The sequence below is a fragment of the Spironucleus salmonicida genome, chromosome 4 (assembly GCF_000497125.1).
Source record: "Spironucleus salmonicida strain ATCC 50377 chromosome 4, whole genome shotgun sequence".
NCBI lineage: Eukaryota > Fornicata > Diplomonadida > Hexamitidae > Spironucleus > Spironucleus salmonicida.
The window spans coordinates 1,606,436-1,623,856 of record NC_090599.1 but is presented as its reverse complement, the minus strand read 5'-3'; the positions used below and the strand labels follow the sequence as shown (position 1 = coordinate 1,623,856).

General features: G+C 29.3%; 11 protein-coding genes across 11 annotated transcripts; 7 read left to right on the top strand and 4 right to left on the bottom strand. All coding sequences in view use genetic code 6, as the record gives it.

Moving 5' to 3' along the window:
* Positions 1-396: 396 nt before the first annotated feature.
* Positions 397-2,148, top strand: SS50377_24538 (uncharacterized protein; the record flags this gene model as incomplete). The annotated part of the gene is made up of 1 exon (XM_067908379.1): positions 397-2,148. The coding sequence occupies one exon, from the start codon at positions 397-399 to the stop codon at positions 2,146-2,148; it is 1,752 nt and encodes a 583-aa protein (XP_067765353.1).
* A 50-nt stretch (positions 2,149-2,198) lies between these two features.
* SS50377_24537 (Ankyrin repeat-containing protein) lies at positions 2,199-4,349 on the top strand (the record flags this gene model as incomplete). The annotated part of the gene is made up of 1 exon (XM_067908378.1): positions 2,199-4,349. The coding sequence occupies one exon, from the start codon at positions 2,199-2,201 to the stop codon at positions 4,347-4,349; it is 2,151 nt and encodes a 716-aa protein (XP_067765352.1).
* A 7-nt stretch (positions 4,350-4,356) lies between these two features.
* SS50377_24536 (uncharacterized protein) lies at positions 4,357-4,962 on the bottom strand (the record flags this gene model as incomplete). The annotated part of the gene is made up of 1 exon (XM_067908377.1): positions 4,357-4,962. The coding sequence occupies one exon, from the start codon at positions 4,960-4,962 to the stop codon at positions 4,357-4,359; it is 606 nt and encodes a 201-aa protein (XP_067765351.1).
* Positions 4,963-5,461: 499 nt separating this feature from the next.
* Positions 5,462-5,875, top strand: SS50377_24535 (uncharacterized protein; the record flags this gene model as incomplete). Its single annotated transcript, XM_067908376.1, has 1 exon — positions 5,462-5,875. One exon carries the CDS (start codon positions 5,462-5,464, stop codon positions 5,873-5,875), a length of 414 nt encoding a protein of 137 aa, XP_067765350.1.
* A 32-nt stretch (positions 5,876-5,907) lies between these two features.
* On the top strand, positions 5,908-6,462 carry SS50377_24534 (uncharacterized protein; the record flags this gene model as incomplete). Its single annotated transcript, XM_067908375.1, has 1 exon — positions 5,908-6,462. The coding sequence occupies one exon, from the start codon at positions 5,908-5,910 to the stop codon at positions 6,460-6,462; it is 555 nt and encodes a 184-aa protein (XP_067765349.1).
* A 4-nt stretch (positions 6,463-6,466) lies between these two features.
* SS50377_24533 (uncharacterized protein) lies at positions 6,467-11,962 on the bottom strand (the record flags this gene model as incomplete). The annotated part of the gene is made up of 1 exon (XM_067908374.1): positions 6,467-11,962. The coding sequence occupies one exon, from the start codon at positions 11,960-11,962 to the stop codon at positions 6,467-6,469; it is 5,496 nt and encodes a 1,831-aa protein (XP_067765348.1).
* Positions 11,963-12,000: 38 nt separating this feature from the next.
* On the bottom strand, positions 12,001-12,993 carry SS50377_24532 (uncharacterized protein; the record flags this gene model as incomplete). The annotated part of the gene is made up of 1 exon (XM_067908373.1): positions 12,001-12,993. One exon carries the CDS (start codon positions 12,991-12,993, stop codon positions 12,001-12,003), a length of 993 nt encoding a protein of 330 aa, XP_067765347.1.
* Positions 12,994-13,105: 112 nt separating this feature from the next.
* On the top strand, positions 13,106-13,696 carry SS50377_24531 (uncharacterized protein; the record flags this gene model as incomplete). Its single annotated transcript, XM_067908372.1, has 1 exon — positions 13,106-13,696. One exon carries the CDS (start codon positions 13,106-13,108, stop codon positions 13,694-13,696), a length of 591 nt encoding a protein of 196 aa, XP_067765346.1.
* Positions 13,697-13,789: 93 nt separating this feature from the next.
* Positions 13,790-14,359, top strand: SS50377_24530 (uncharacterized protein; the record flags this gene model as incomplete). Its single annotated transcript, XM_067908371.1, has 1 exon — positions 13,790-14,359. One exon carries the CDS (start codon positions 13,790-13,792, stop codon positions 14,357-14,359), a length of 570 nt encoding a protein of 189 aa, XP_067765345.1.
* A 7-nt stretch (positions 14,360-14,366) lies between these two features.
* SS50377_24529 (uncharacterized protein) lies at positions 14,367-15,200 on the bottom strand (the record flags this gene model as incomplete). Its single annotated transcript, XM_067908370.1, has 1 exon — positions 14,367-15,200. One exon carries the CDS (start codon positions 15,198-15,200, stop codon positions 14,367-14,369), a length of 834 nt encoding a protein of 277 aa, XP_067765344.1.
* A 1,094-nt stretch (positions 15,201-16,294) lies between these two features.
* SS50377_24528 (Kinase, CMGC DYRK) lies at positions 16,295-17,413 on the top strand (the record flags this gene model as incomplete). The annotated part of the gene is made up of 1 exon (XM_067908369.1): positions 16,295-17,413. One exon carries the CDS (start codon positions 16,295-16,297, stop codon positions 17,411-17,413), a length of 1,119 nt encoding a protein of 372 aa, XP_067765343.1.
* Between the last annotated feature and the right edge of the window lie 8 nt (positions 17,414-17,421).

Below are 17,421 nucleotides of genomic sequence, written 5' to 3'. Positions count from 1 at the left end.
AATATTAGTTTATTAATGAGATATATACAATTAATATTTCTATGTAAATTACTTAAAATAATGTCTATTTCTTTTATTAAAAAACATTGCGTTCATAATATTAATAAATATAAAAGAACTCAGCTATAGGTTATGATAATTCCATGAATTAAAGTATAGGGCAAAATAATAGTATTTGATTGATAATACACTCATACTATCATCGTAGCACTTTCAATAAATATTTTTTTATTCCGATAATATGTAACAAATTGATACTATAATCATTTATATTGAGTAAATTTATCTATTATATAATATTTTATCACAGAATGCTAGTTCACTTAGGCAATCCTTATTATAAATAATAATAATAATAATAATATATGTATTAAAGAATAGTATTCAGAAATTTAAATGTTCAAAGAAGCTTTTTAGGGCGGCTCGCATATTATGCTACTAGAGGCAAAAGGATCGAAACCAATGGATATATGGGATGTTAAAAAAGCTTCAGCTAATAGATTATATAATAAAGAGATGAAAACTTATGTAATTGATATTACTGGAAATCACTTAAATACAATTAAATGTCCGCCAATTCCAGAGAAACTCCCATTAGGAATAACTTAGTCTTATTTGGCAATGTAAATGTTCTTACCTAAAGATCAACCTCTTTCGCTTCATATTACACTTTTTTCTGCTTCGAAATCTAAGATGCGCATAACATTTTCCACGTCTGTTAAAGTGGTGAAATCAGCGAATTTACTTGCTCGTGTACCATTACATATGGTAGCAGGCACCTGGTCCATGTTAGTGTTAGATCTCCACGAACTAACTAGGTCGTTATTTCCACAATAGGAATTTTCATCACTTCATAGTTTAGAAATATCGCCCTATTGTACTTTATTACGTGTTTTTTCTCTTAAAACCTGTCCACTGCCAACAATTGAGCTCTTCTGCTAGTAAGACGAAATCGAGTGTGCAAGAAACCCAAAAATGCCACTCCCTTAATTTAGTAAACGATGTCATGAAATATTGTCAGAAAAACTTTCAACGCCGATGCCTATTCATGTTCAGATTGTAGATATTTTTTACATCAGTTTGTTTAAGGAAGGTAAAGTAAATAGTGATATATCCGTCAGAGATTAGAGTGGAATTGTATAGGCTAGAGAAAATTTTCTGCCAGGATTTAATAATTTCGGGCTTGAGGAGGAGTAGGATCATAGAATAACGAAGATGCAATAAAGTAACGTTGGGAGGGCGCCTGGAAAATAAGAGGTTGAGGAAATCTATAAGAACTACAGACCATAGACACCGGAAAAAAATAGGACTCCTGTCAAAACCTATGTTACACCTAAATAAGTAGTTGCTAAGTCGACCCCTTAATAAAAAACTAAAATACCATAAGTTTCAGCCGTTTAGGCTGTAATGGAAGAGCTAAAGAAAAATGATTCATAATAATTATATCATGCTGCCATATCGTAAGCAGCTGCTATTGATAAAAGAAATTTAGAGACTGATTTTACCAAAGATAAAGAGTAACGAATATAGTAAAATTTAGTAAAACTTAACAAAAATAAACCTCCTGCTGTTCTAAAATCAACAGATAGTGATTATTGTGCTCAAGATGTTGATCTAACTATTTCTGCTGTTCCAGTTGAGTTTAATTGTGGCTAATGTTCAGATAAAAACGATGGTAAAAGTTTAACCCCGGTTAAAAGAGTAAATTCTGCGGTTAGTGGTTATTACAAAGAAGTAAAAAAGATTGAAAAACTAGTAAAAGAAGAAGAGATTTATGAAAATGATGATTAACCATAAGAGGAAATTCATTAAGAAGAGATTAATGATGATTAAGAAAATCCGTATTGTGAATAGCAGTAATAACTTTATTAAGAAGAAGTATAAGAAAATGAAACGAATTCAGCATAATATTAACCATAGGATGATATTGAGGAATATAATGATACTTGCCGCAGTGTAGAATATACACCTAAGTAATAAACTAAAGATATAACTCAGGATAATATTCCTGATCCTGAATTTGGCGATAATCCAGAATAATAGAATCTTATACCAGATCCCGCAGAGGAGGGTATATTAGCAGATCCAGTGGCATTTGGTCTATTTTATGACCCTGTTACCAAATCATACTATGAAAAATTAGAATGAATAATATGGTATTATATAGTATATATTATATTTTATCAAATTTTCCAAAAATGATCTAATGGTTCGCTGCTGCTTAAAAAGGAGATATACAATATATAACCAGAAATATATAGTAATTCATAAGGTCATAATCACCATAAACATCCAGAACTGCTCTTATGCACGCTACATATTAAGGTAGCGTACCTGGAGTAAAACTATTGTAAAGAGAAATTGGTATACGTGATTCATATAATAGAACTGCTTTAATGTTTGCAGCAGCTAAAAATCATACAAAGCTTATATAAGTATTATTATAAGAGTCCAATAATGTCGCTATTTAATTCAATAATCTGAAAAATGTTTCGGCTTTGTAAATAGCAGCTTCTAAAGGATTTATTGAATCAGTATAGATATTAGAATGTGAGGCTCATACATCTCTTTGGACAGATGCACATTTTAAATCATTCTATCATATTTCCCCTGTTGATGGAATCGCAGACTCATAAGGGAGGACTCCACTTCACTATGCAGTATTAAACACTTAGCCTATTAATGATTTATTCTATTAGTAATTTGTCAATTTTACATCTGATAATTACGGGAAAACACCATTACATTTAGCAGTAGAATCAAATAACTTAAATTACATTTAATTCATAATTGAATGTTAGTCGCATAGACTGGATAATAACTTTAAATCTAAATATGGTCAAAATACTACAGCTTTAATGCTTGCTGTTGATAAAAGAAATCTTAAGGCAGCTAGTTTATTAGCAAGTTATTAAGCTGGAAATCAAACCAACTTTGGAGTTACTGCTCTTATAATTGCAATTATCAAGGGATATAATGAATTTATATCTATTTTATACACAAAAGAGGTAGAGCTAAAATTAATATCGAATTTTTAAGATTTTGATTTGAGTTCAAATATATTTACTATAGCAGAGTAATAAGGCAACATGAGAGCACTTGAATTATTACGTAATATTTAGTGTTAAGGCGTTTTACGTTAATCAAATCTAACTGGTACGATTAATGATTCTCGGCCTATCTTAGGAAAATCAATAGCATATCCAAAAGGATCTCAGTTCACATCGATACTAGATATGTGTGATTTGTAAGAAAATATGCTTACCTTAAAATAGTAATTGGCATAAGAAACTACAAAGTCGTTCAGATTATAGCAACTTTATGACGATCTTTCTAAAGATTCTAAGAAAAATGAAAAAATTATCAATAATTTACAAAATAAGTTACTTTTATGTTAATTTCCGTAAAATTATTCGTTAGAAGAATGTATCTTTAGCTTAATAGACTAAAATAAAAATTTAAATATTTAAAATCTTACATATAAATCATAAGTATAGATAGTATAAGAATCAGTAGCTAATATAGATGAGAGTGGCATTAAAGAATAATTTTCAGTATAAGTGAATGAACTTACATTCAAAATTCAGGATTTATAAGAAAAGTTAAACAAAAGTGAAATTAACTGTAAGAGAATTTAAGATAAAAAATAGGAAATATAAGTAAAGACCAATATTAGTTAACTTAATATTGAAATTCAATAATACAAAAATATATTGAGCTAATTCTATGGAAATAATTTTGACCTGAAATAAATATAACTAGATGCTTAAAAGTTAAGTGCAGATGTATAATGCAATTTTTAAGAACTTGGGTAATTTTTATCACATTAAGAATTTTAGATAGAGAAACTGCAGAATAATCAGCAATAAAGTGTACCTTAACTTATAACACTATTGAAACTTATTAATGTTAACTATCAAACTCCAACAGAATTTACTCTTTTATCACTTTTGGAAGAATTAGAATCTTTAATATTTAGTGTGTTATTAGCGCAAAAGAAGAGTAGTGAAAATGAGTTAAAGCTTCATGAAAGCAATACTAGAAACGAAAATTTATAAAAAATTATAAAGGAGCAAAACAGCAATATTTCGATTTAAAAGCAATAAATTGAAGATTAATAGAGTTTACTCAGCAATCTACAAGAAAAATTAACAGGTTCGGATGCTTAGAATAAGATATATGCTAATAAAATTCAAAATAATATTGAAAATAAAGAATTAGTTTCTAAAATAGTTTAATTTGTAGCATAAGTTGTACAAAAAAGCACGGCAAATATACCAAGTGGTCTTGATTAGGCCCAAGAGGATGTATTAAGAATAATGTAAAAAGTAATCATGGGCCTAGAATGATAAAATTTCACTCAACAATATTTGTTTTCATATGTTCATAAAGAGCCTATATGTCTATTTTTTATTATAGCAGTTAAGTTTATAGCTCTTTAATAATTATATCTTTCTACTAACATTATAATTATAAATCGTCAATATTTGACTAGTCATATTTTTTATAATTATTTGATTATTTTTAGTCAAATAGTTAATTACTTTAATCAAAATTAGTATCTTAAATCTAATTAATTGAAAATTCTTGCTTCCGAATCGCAAATTTATCAACTCTATATCTTTTTTGGCCGATGACTCCATTTCTAAGTGAGATTAATTACTATAGTGTGCGAGTACCATAAAAACATCTTTATGCTCCATCGAGTAAATTTTATAGTGGACCAGAGTTTGGTCTAGACTTAAATGGCACATTTAATTAATTTTATAGGACCATATCTATCAGTGCTAATAGTAAAACATTTCTATTTTTAGTCCAAACTAATGTTGACTATTTCTCCTTAAGTTTTTCAATCCATAAATCTGCATAAAATAAATCAATACTGGATAGACTGGATTTATAGCACTGATATGTATGAAGCATCTCTTAGTGCTATTAATCATAATACAAATTTTTGGACATTTTAGAATTATGCTTTTTAAATATATATAAGTATATAATGAGAACTAAAAATGAACATCAATCTTGTTATTTGTTATTTAATAGCTTTTAAATATAAAATTTTAATTTCATGTTTTCAGAAACTAAATTCTCTGCTTTTGTGTCATCAATTATTTTTTACTAACTCAGAGCCAAATCTTACCAAAATGACTTTTCCGTTCTTAATTATGAAATTTAGTCTATTGATTTTTGCTAGTTAATATTTATATGTGTAAGCATTTTTACATGGTCTTTAAGATCGGTTATCTATTATTGTAAATTTTCTATTTTATTTTTATTTTAATATTCTTCTGCTTTAGATTCATAAAGTTGATCTGCTAAAGTTTTTAAATTTTTTCTTCCTATAGTTGGATTAAGATGTTAAATTGTAAGAGTATCTTAACTGTTTTCGTTAAATTATTAGGTTTTCATTAAATTTCAAAATATAATATCGGAATATAATATAGCCATTATTCTAAGAATGCCTTTAATAGTTACAAAGTGTTCACTATAAGAAACAGTAGAATGCACCTAGTAGCAAATAAAACTTCGAGAGTAGATTAAAAAGAAGTTGTATAGTACAAAAGATTTGATTAAACTCAATCTCTTAAACTAAAACTTAGAGCAATAGTTTTCAAACACTCTGTAACTCCTAAAGTAAAACTAGTAGCTGATAAATAATGTATAAGATAGCTTATATGATCTAAATAAGCATTCTTAAAAAATTATGTCAAGATTCGACTGCTATTTAGATGAAATAAATGCCATCAAACATCGTGCAAGTAATGATTTAATGGAAACACAGTATTTTAATCCGCATAATAGTTATATGTTTAAAGATTTAGATTTTTATTGGTCTTAGTATGAAAAATAATTGAGTCAACCCAACTAGTGAATATTTTACATCTATATTACATATTATTTTAAATGAATGAATAACTCGAAGATATCATTTTTATCGATGAGGATGAACCGGATAAAATAAAAGCTGCAGAATCTCAAAATATTAAGATTTTAGACTCTGAAAACAACCAATTATAATCACCTGTACCAGCAAATATCACCATTAAACCGATAACACAGGTCCTTCTTGAAAAAATAGTGCAATAAGTTTTTGATGAATTTACAGGATAATAGGAAGCTGTATTTAATGACATTTTCTAGCGGATTATCTTAACAGAAAACGAGCTCAATACAATAACACTGTAATCCAATGAATTAGAAACAGAAAACTAACTGCTCGCGGACAAAATCACCGAACTTGTAGAAGGATAAGCGGTGGTCTAAATATAGAGTTACATAGGAACGATAAAGAAACTGCATGACGAAATTGCAATGCAGCTCCGAGGAGTTAAAGGGAAAAATGAATAATTCCGCGAGTTCCACGAAAGTTAGCAACTTCATTAAAAATAGCTGTAGGAGCTGGATATCCAGCTGATTTCAATTATTGAAGATATTAAGAATATATAAAACTTGGAGTGAAAAATCACTGTTTATCATCACCTACGAAAGAACCCATCATCTAAGCCTCGTCCATCAATGAGCTATCCACACGACCCCGCGTTGCTCTTGCGAGCATTGCACGTACAGTCCAACTGTTGCGATTCTTGTAAACTCTTTCTGGTGTTAACCCTGTGGTTTTTAGTAGAGTTGTAGCAGAATCTAAATCTGCTGTAGGAACTGGTTGTTTTTGTATTAAAAGTTTCTTCGTATGGTTGAAAGGTTGGTCGAATTTTACACTAGTTTTAACTCCAGCTTTAATGAAGTCTTAAGAGTTCTAACTTATTTCTGCCGGTTTAGCATTCCATGTATAGGCTGCGGATGGTGGAAATTCGATTCTGAACGGTGGAGGTAGAAGCGAAATGGACGTTAAATCATCATTTTTCGACTCTTTAACTTAAACTAGTTTATATACATCGGTAATTGGAGTTTAAAATGCCTTATGCCACTCTTCGGGTGGATTTTCTAGCTTAACTCTCTAGGCCATACCGAAAAGAACACCCGTTTTATAATTCCAGCAAAGCATTCTGCGATCAGCTCCGAAAGTAATAAATAAGTCTGTTGATATTAAATGTTAAATTTATTAAATCGATCCTAGATGTGATCTGAAAGAATAATTCAATTTGATATTATTACTAGATAGCAACAATGGCTTCTATTAAATTTCAGTAAAATTAATGGTAAATTTTTCAGGCAGATTTTACTCAATCAACCCAGAAATCTACTCTTCTTTAGGTGCATTAGGAACAATTTCAACATATTTCTTCTTTTACTATACATGTTATATGCTAAGCTATTTAATAATAGAACTAACATCGTAAGACGTAATAAATCCAGTTTCATCACCAAGAATCAAAGTTTTCGTATCATCAACATACATAACTGAAGTAGGCACGATACTGATTTTTAAGCAATCTAGGGATGTTTTGCGTACTGGAATTACAACGCTCTAATTCAGTTTCCCTATGTTAATTCGTCGCTAAATAATGCCCTAAGCCTCTTAATTAAGTTCTATATTTGTTCTAGGCGTCGAACAACGAATCATAGATATCTCCTCCTGTTCACTTTTTGTGTTGAAACGACTCTTTTAATAGTCCTAAATCAGCTTCTTAGTCTTGCTACTGATATCTAATTTCTTACCTCCTCGTCTAAATGTTTTCTATTTTAATATATCATGAATAGTGACCTCCTTCTCCTTAATTGGAAATTGATAGACTACTTTAATCTCATTTTTTACTTCCAAAAAGCTTCTAAAAGAACTCCCACACACTTGCATTGCAGTAATAACAGCTCGAATTTTTGACTAAATTTTTTATTTTTTACTACTATTTGAAGAGAACTGAATTGATGAAAACATTTTTGAAGCATTCGTAGATGTGTGCTACTGTACGCCAATTATCTCACGAATTTAATGTGCAACAAGTGTAAATTTAGTTTTTATTTCTTCCTATTCTTATTGGGCTATATCCGGATGTAAATGATTTGATATATTTTTTTACTCTGACCCAAGCTATTACTTCAAATTTAAGAACTAATGCCTTGAAGAATAACAGTTTTGTGTTAATTATGCATCTATATCTTCAAATATTTGTTACTGTTAATTTGAATTATCTGTTTCTAATTGCTATTTTGCCCTAATACGTTTTTCAACATCAGGATTATCATCTTCGCCCTGAAAAACTATCCAATATCGTGCGTCAGGAATTAGTCTATAAAAAAGGAATCTATAAACGTCTTTTCGTATGTCATTATCTTGTGAAAGCTCTCTATACGAAAGTAAAGATGTCTCAATTTGGGATTATATATGTTATTGTTCCAACATAAACTGTTAACAGAAATTCTAGTCTAATGGATATGGCAGGGGATTGTAATTCGCATGCTTCCAACAACAAATAAGCAAACAAGATGGGATGAATGGTCTGATTGTATGAATGAAACAATCGCCAGAAGAGTTTGCAGAAAATATTAAAGGATAATTACCAAGGAATTTTACCATAGTAACTTAGGGCATAATATGGACAAAAGGTTAAAAAATTGTGCATTGTTTAATAAATTTTTGAGTAGAAGAGTCAATTATGATAATTCTCCCATCTGACATACCGATAGCCATAAGTTGTTATTCAATAGACACTGTAATAGCTGTTATATAAGCTTCGCCTGTAAATTTATACTTTTTAACTAAGGCTGATAAAACTTATCTAAAATAAGAATTTGAATGTGGGAAATCAATTTTCTTTGCCAGTAGATCCGCCTTATTTATCAAAAATGTGGGTATATACTTTAAAAATTTCTTATATACAATTGTAAATTCAGTACTTCCATTAATTACTTAGTTTTATGAAAATATTGATAAAAGATTAGATCTGAACTTCTATAAAGGTTCAATCTCACTAGCAGACGGAAGAGTTTCAATGATACTAATAACTCTACTATTGATAGGGGCATTCATAAAATTTGATGATGTCGATGTTGATATAGCAATAACTAAGTTAGGATTTAACGAATCAACGATAAAAAGATTTTGTTTGTTATTGTCAATTACAGAAAATTATTGTCTTTAGATATTATCTATTAATTATGTAGAAATAAGTTTCTTATTGTCATTATTTATCTCAATTTTCCCAAAATCAATTTTAAGTGAGTAACTATTATTATTCTAGATAACATTTTTATTCGCCAACCTTAGATGAGTCTAAATTGAAATATTAGGAACTTCTTAATTTTAAAAAGGATCATCAATGGCAGTCTAATTTCTTTCAGATTCTTCTTTTCTGCCTAAAATACCAATATTGGTCATATCAAAAAGTTGAGCTGTCGTCCAGTATAAGGTTACTATTCCAGATGTTCCTATTACATACAATACACGACCTTTTGCGTCAATAGCGAGATTTAATATTTTAGTTCCAAGAAGACCTATAATATTATCCTTATTCTTAGACCTAATAGAATCAATTTAATTAAGTACTTTAGGGATTGAAGACTTTACATTCCTCCATTTAGAATTTCCCGTTGGTTACTATTCTACCTTTGGTTACTTTTCTAAATGAGTTTCTTAAAACTAATTAGAAATATCTCCTGTCTCTAAAGATTAATATTCAGATATATATTTTCCTGACATATCATCCTAAGAATCTGGAATTAAAGACAATATATCAATAGTTCTGCTAGGTTTTCCTTCATGTACATCATAAAATGTTATTTCATAGTCTCCAGTAATCAAAGCAATTTCATTCGTAGCTGAATTAAAACAGAAATCTAATACGCTTTTACTTATACTACCTAGAGGGATTTAATATTACTGACTACCTTATTACTCCTTATCCACGTATAATCCTAACTATTTTAATTCTTCGTCTTCTTATTATTTCAAAACATTCCATATAGCCTATTCATCTTACACTGTTTCGTTTGGAATAGCCTTCATTGTATATATAAACTTCCCTGCTAAAATAAAACCTGTATCTTTAGAATAATGATATGTGGGCACTCCAAATCGCAGGCTTAAAAGGTTAGGTATAGACATAGAAGCCCTTGTTAGATGTGCTCCAGTCTCCGCATGAAATAGTGTCAAATAATTTTAATGATCAATTACACCAATTGTATTACCCAATATAAATGATGTCAGAATTGGTCTGCCTGGTCTAGGTGGTTGAATTAAATTTATTAAATGCTTCGATTTCATTAAATCTCCTTTTATCAATTCGTTTTAATCAGTATGCTTAACCTTCTACTGTTTAGATTTAACTTTAGTTGACTCAGCGGATAAATCCAACTATTTATTGTCAACTGATATGATTTATCCCATATAAGCTGAATTTATAGCCTCTCTACTGATTTAATAAACGTCATTATATCCAACAGAAGTGATCAAATCATTAAACACATGTATTCCAACAACACCTTCAGGATGAAGCTCTGGAAAAGAAGCGATGACATCAATTTCTTCATCAAAAATAATAACAGAGCCATCATTACCACATGCTACAACACGTAAAATATTTGTTGTTTCATCTAATCTTTCCCAATTTCCTCTGCCGCCTGATAAATGACGTACAGCCCCTTACACAGCATACTTTGAGTCAATAAATTCACATTGCATTTAAATCTATACTCCTCCATGCTTTAACTCCTTTACTGCTCTTTATAGAGGTCCAGGCTATCCTGCTACCTCCAAAAATGCTTGCGGGTCCTCTTTTATTATATCGATCTATTTAATAAAATGTGTCTTCATTGTTGATTAATTAGCATCAAAAATTTTCTCTGTTATTAAATCAGTTATCTACATATCATTTGCTGTTAGTTTAAGGATACTCTATACCGCCATTTTCTATTTTAAACGAGCAGCCTCAATAGAACTTTGTAAACCTTAATTATTATCGTCTGCTATATCTACTACACATGATTTTAGGTCTGGATACAAGGTCAATAATTCTTATCGGGTTAGGGTTTCAACATTTCTTCCATTTAAAATAGTTTTAATATTATCTGGGGTTGTAATGGTGTTATCTGGTTGGATTTCGCGTTTTTTAATATCATAGAAACTTATAATACCATTATCATGACCTAAATATAATTTCATTGACTCGTTGTCGAAAAACATTGATACTGCTTTACTAGTTAATGGAATTGGTTCAGTAAATCCTAATGTTCCTTATAGTTAAACTAAAATTAGCACAGGATAATCACAACACACCGCCATTAGAGGTAATGGTCTAAGTACCAAACAACACTAAATAGACGAATTTTAAGACAACTAGTGAGCTGTTACTCCCCTTAGGTATTATTAAATATCAATTTTTTCATCAATAGTTTATTCCTTCTTTTTGTTTTTAATTTATATGCCAAGTTTTTAAAGTTTTAAGAACGCCTCCTTCTCTCTTTTTTCTTTTAATCGTGGATCAACTTTGATATCTTTTTCGAGTTTATGCCCTACTAAATTGGCAATAGTTGGTTCAAATATTAATTTTGGAAATAAGAATTATTGGTCGCATGAGTAAACACCGCTTTCAGTTGTCAAAAAATAGGTTTCGTTATATATATTAAATGATTTAATGCAAGTTCCTTGCAAATCTGTGAATTCTCCATTATTTGGGAATACTGGATCGATAATAATTTTACCAGTTTTCCCAGAATTTGCAGATGACTAGCCTTGAATGGACTTAAAAATTGTTGCTACATTTGATGCCTTATCTTTTGATTAAATACTCTGTGATGACGTTTCTGAATAATAACCAATAAAATCTTACCATGTGACGAATCCATCAAGATCAGAATCTAATTCTTCAAATAAATCAATAATAGCAGATGCCAAGTAATTAAGAGCTGTGTCATTTACTTAAAAGGATTTGTGGATATATGTGTGAATAACATTAGAAAATACATCAATATTCACCAAATTTCCACTAAATAACTTCTTTATAGAATCAATATTTGTTGGGTCAATCTATTTTACTAGTTATTGAGCATTTTTAATGTATGACATTTTGCGGAAGAAATTTTATATATATAATTAAATATAAATCATTATTCGTCAATATCATCATCGTTTTATTCTTCCAGATTATCCTTTTCATCTGCCTACTATTCATGTTACTCCTCTTCCTCTTCTTATTTTTCTTCTTCTACTTTTTCTTCCTCACCTTCACCATCTTCTTCCGCGTCAGCCTCTTCATCCCATTCAAATTTAAACTTTTTAACCTTTACATCAGCTACTTCAACAGAATGCCCTACTCCAGAAAATCTCTCAAATATTTCATCAAATACCTAGTTATTTGGTGCGATATAGAATCCAGAAGCAACTAACTAAAAAGATTTCAAAAATGGATCCTCATACAAATCTACCTTTCCATGTTATTTTCTTACAAATCGTTCTATTTCAAATAATTTATCATTGAAAATTACTTATGATACTCCTTAAACCCTAGTTGTAAAACATGGATAATCGTGAACTAACAATGAATTCTCAAAAACTTATTAATGCTAGTCAATTTCAATTTAATTAAAATCCACATTAACATTTTACTAATATCTAAAATAACCCATAAAGCTGTTAAAATCAGGGTCAAATACTTCAGTCATGTCTTATTTTTATATACCGAATTAGTTACCTCTTAAATCTAAATGAGGTTTTAAAAATTAACTACATACTTGAAAATCAGTAATTTCAAAAACACCATTAAATATTTATTATATAGCAAGTGGTGAGTCGTATAACTATTCTGTCTAATGTATATAAATCAGTAAATCCGCTTAAGTATTAGCTACAGTTTCAATTATTGGAAAATCATAAACTTCAATCTCAGAATTTGTTAAAAACTAATACAGCTAACTAGAAAACCCTATAACAGCTTGGTTATGATTATCTTTGAAGTCTTAAATCCTTTTTGATGCTGCAGCATGAGAAGGTGATATTAACTTAAACGTAGCAAATAATGCATTCTTAGATAATTCTAAAGTTATACCTTCTTAGGGAGAATAAGTTTTTGGAATCTATGGAAGTAAGGCAAATGGCATTTAGTTTGCGGAAATATATAATAAATTATTATATATAATATTCATTTAAAAGTATTAACAAAACTTATAGATCAGTTGACTAATTTATATAATACAAAACGATATTGACTGAATGAAGTAAATTGATAACAAAAAATCATTTGTATCTTTCGAAAAAGCACCAGTAATTTCACTACCAGAATTATCATAGTAAATTTCAAAGCGAGAAAAGAACTTTGATACAAGTAGCAATCCTAATTTAGGAAAAAATGCTATTTCTCCTCAAGCTGGCTCTCATATTCCAATATTCTAAGCAAGTATTAAAAACTTATTTACCCCTCCACCTACAATAGTTACACAGTCTATTGCTAATAAAAATTTACCACCGTCGTTTTACTCTAATTCGCTTAATGATCTTGAAATGTTAAAATGCGCTAATAAATATGAAAAAATGTTATCATAATAATGTTCAGAACGATAGTTAAGATAAATAACACCTATATTTAAAGCTCGAAACAATAACTAAAACATCAAAGATTTTTTATCAATGAGTTGTGGGCTGGAGAGAGAAATTAGACATAACCCGTTATTTTTTAATAAGAAAATTGTATCAGGGTAGTATTTTTTACGCGGCGAAGCAACGTTTAGCTAAATTAAATCCTTAAGCAAGTCAAAAATTGAGTATGAGGAAATGTTGATTAAAAAATGCCGAAGAACTAAGTGATAACTGAACTTGAAAATATTCTATAAATAGAAAAATGCTTAATAATATTTTAATAATATTAACTTATTGTATAAAAATAATAATTGCAAAAAAATGGAAGATTCTAAAATACGCTGTTAATCAGCTCAACCAAGTCCTGCTGATGTCAAAAAACGAGAAAGAAACTTTGAAAATAATGATTAACCTAATTTTGGCCGAATGGCTATTTCTCCCACTGTAAATAGTGAAATACCTTTAATGTAAGCAAAAATTAAAAATTTACTTAATCCAAAACCAACTATCGTTTATAGATAGGATTTTAATAAGGAATATTCCAACTAATTTTACTCTAATAACTTAAATAATCTTGAGATTTTGAAAATAGCTAATAACTATCCAACATTGTTACTATCACAATTGCACGGCCGCCAGATCAGAACTTTATAACCAGTCCTTAATGCACGGATGCGAAATAAAAACTAATAGGAATTTCTTACCCAAAGTCAAGGTTTAAAGCGAGAAATTATCCATAATCCATTAAAATTCGAAGCAGAAATACCAAAGGGAGAATTTTAATTCCGAGGTTCAGCGAAGCTAGCATAACTTGAGTTCTTGAGTAAATCTCGTCTAGAGCATGAGGAAACATAGATGAAGGCGTAAACTGCACGAAAAACATAGTAGTGACAAAATTTCACTCATTGTTACCAGCTAATTGTTCTAAAACTTCTTTCCTACCTAATTTTTTAAACTTTGCTTCTTCTTCTGTTTCTTGCATCTACTATCCGACGTAAGAATCATTTTCTGGTGATTGAAGTTCGTATCTAGAATAAATAAAAAAGATGTTAATACCAATTGCCATAACAATTATAAGGCAAGAAACAACTACAAATGAGTTCAGACTAGACTCATTAGTTTACTAGCCTGATATATCATTTTCTAACAGATCACCTGTATATGAAAACAAAAAATATTTAACTGATTTAACTAAATCTATTGATTTTGAAGATAATGGTGTACCGGTTAAAATTTCTTGGACTCTCGTGTCATTTATAAGATAAGAATCAATAATAACCCTTACAATATCTGTATCTGTAAGCACTTACCACCGTTTACATAAATATGATTCCGATACAAACCATGTGCAAACCCTAACTCCTGATACAGCACAAGTAGCATTATTCAGATCTAGTTAAACTCCGTGCAATTCAGGGAATAGGTCTCGCTATCTATCACAGGAAGACGATTAAATTAAATATTAGAGCAATGGGTGAACTTAAGCTCCTGTTAACGCCACCTGAAAAATATTAATGCTATCATTTGATAATAATATTTTGTTTAGCTTCTTATCGTCAACTTTACCTGCTTCAACAGAGTGTCTAAATCTATTTTACGAGATAATAACAATATCAACTCCTGTTTATAGGCGTATACCCTCTAAATAAGGTCGTGTAGCTAGATTTAGCTCGTTTTTATTAATAAATAGCTCCTCTGTCACTTTAATATGATATTGCAAAATAACAAACATTTTAATATTGAAAAATTATTTATTTATATATATAATAAAAATTATATTAAATTACAAATTTTTAAAATGAAAATAATTCCGAACACAAATAAGCATATAATCTAACCGTTTGTAGTACCAGATAATACGCCGTTTATCAAAGTTGCAGAATATATTAGTAAATTAACAAATTCGAAATGTAATTTTCTACCAAACTATCAGCCAATTGTAGACTATTAAGCAACTGTTTTCACTTTAGCAAAGGGTAGTGATGTATTACGAGTGCTTGTCTTAGAAAAAGAGGAAAGTATGAAAGTTCGATCAATTTTCAAGCGACTTATGAGACTATTTATTTGAATGTGTATTGAGTGTATATTAAATTTTTTGAACTATTTGTATTCAAACTAAAGATAACATAAAATATAAATAGTAAATTACAATTAATGCTTAACATTTATTCTTATATTTATTTGAAAAAACGTAAATTGCATCATGATTATATTGAGCAATTATATTATTATCGCACTTACAAAAATAAAAATAATAACTGCATTCAGATCATGTTGAATGCTAAAGTAAAAATTAAAACCATATAAAATAGCCAGAAATACGAAATTAGTATAATTTGGATAAATTAAAAGACCTTTTATTTAGTTATTTGATTGTAAATAGTTAGATATTTTCTTTTATACAAAATTGATATATTTTTTTGTTTTAAAACTTAGTCACGGAAAAATAGGCGAAGGGAATAAGTATTGAAGTAGTATGAATAAGAAACTAATTAAATTTATATTTTGTGTCCAAATGAAAAACAATGATAACTCTAGCTCTTTTTCACCAATTTATATGATTTATATATCTGAAGTTGTATGCTGATGATATATTCTACAAATTGAAGTGTAATGTATTATATTACGTATTTTCTCCAACTAATAAGTAAAAATGATGTTATATTTTATTTTTATGAAGTGTTAATATTATTGATTATTTTATCAAATTTTTAATTTTTCTATTACTAAAAATTATACTATATAATATAACTTATTTGTATAAACTTTGAAATATTATATTAATATTCTATTAAACTCTCAATAACCCAATCCGCTCTAAAATCAATGACTCTTCCTATAAATTAATCCTTTTAATAACCAGCACAGGGTATGAATAAACTAACACGATCATTTGTAGTACATAGCGAAACGTTTACAGATTCTGATGGTTACTTTAATGCGATTAGACCAGGTTCGATGTTCAAATAATACAAAGTTTTAGCATTACTTGGATAAGGTTCATTTGGACGAGTATTACATGTAGAAAATTAACAAGGTAAATAATATGCTGCGAAAGTAGCTAGATAATAAAAAATATTTAGAGAATCTTGCGAAAGAGAGGCAACTATTATGAGAAGCATTGAAGATACGAATATTACAGCAAAGATAATTGAGACATTTGATTATTAAGGTCATTTTTTTATTATTATGGAATTGTTGAATTAGAGTCTTAGCAAGCATCTTCGAGCAAGAAGATCTGGAATTTCACTTACAGAGCTTAAACCTATAATTAAAAAGATGGCTTAGTGGTTTTTAGTTTTCAAATAACGTAATTTAATTCATACTGATATTAAACCAGATAACATTATGGTTTCAGAGGATGGTGAATTCTAATTAATTGATTTCGGTTCAGCAGTTAGATTCGAATAAGATAAGCTTCACTCTTATATTTAATCTCGATGGTTTAGAGCACCAGAAGTTTTGTACAGATTGCGATATTCTTTTCCCATTGACATGTGGTCTTTTGGCTGCCTCATATTTGAAATGCACAAGCTTCAACCCGTTTTCCCATCAAATTCATCTCATATGTTATGTCGGTAGATGTTTACATTACTGGGTACCCCTCCATAGTTCTTTTTAGTGCAAAATGGAAAAATGAGAGAAGAATCGAAGAGATTTTTTGTTTAGTCAGATTATTATTTCTATTCGCAACATTTAGAATAGATGGATGAGCTTTAAATTGCAAAATAGGATAAATTTTATCCATCAGAAGCTGTGTTAAAAGCAGTTGGAAGACCATAGTGTGAATTACGGCATTTACGTTATGAAATTGAAAACCCATATCTAAGAGAAACTAAAGACGACTATGAATCATATTACGAAATGCTGCAAGGTCTGTTAACGTATGACCCTGCCTCCCGTTGGTCACCAGAGTAACTCCTAAACTGTAAATTTCTTAAGTGATAATTTTG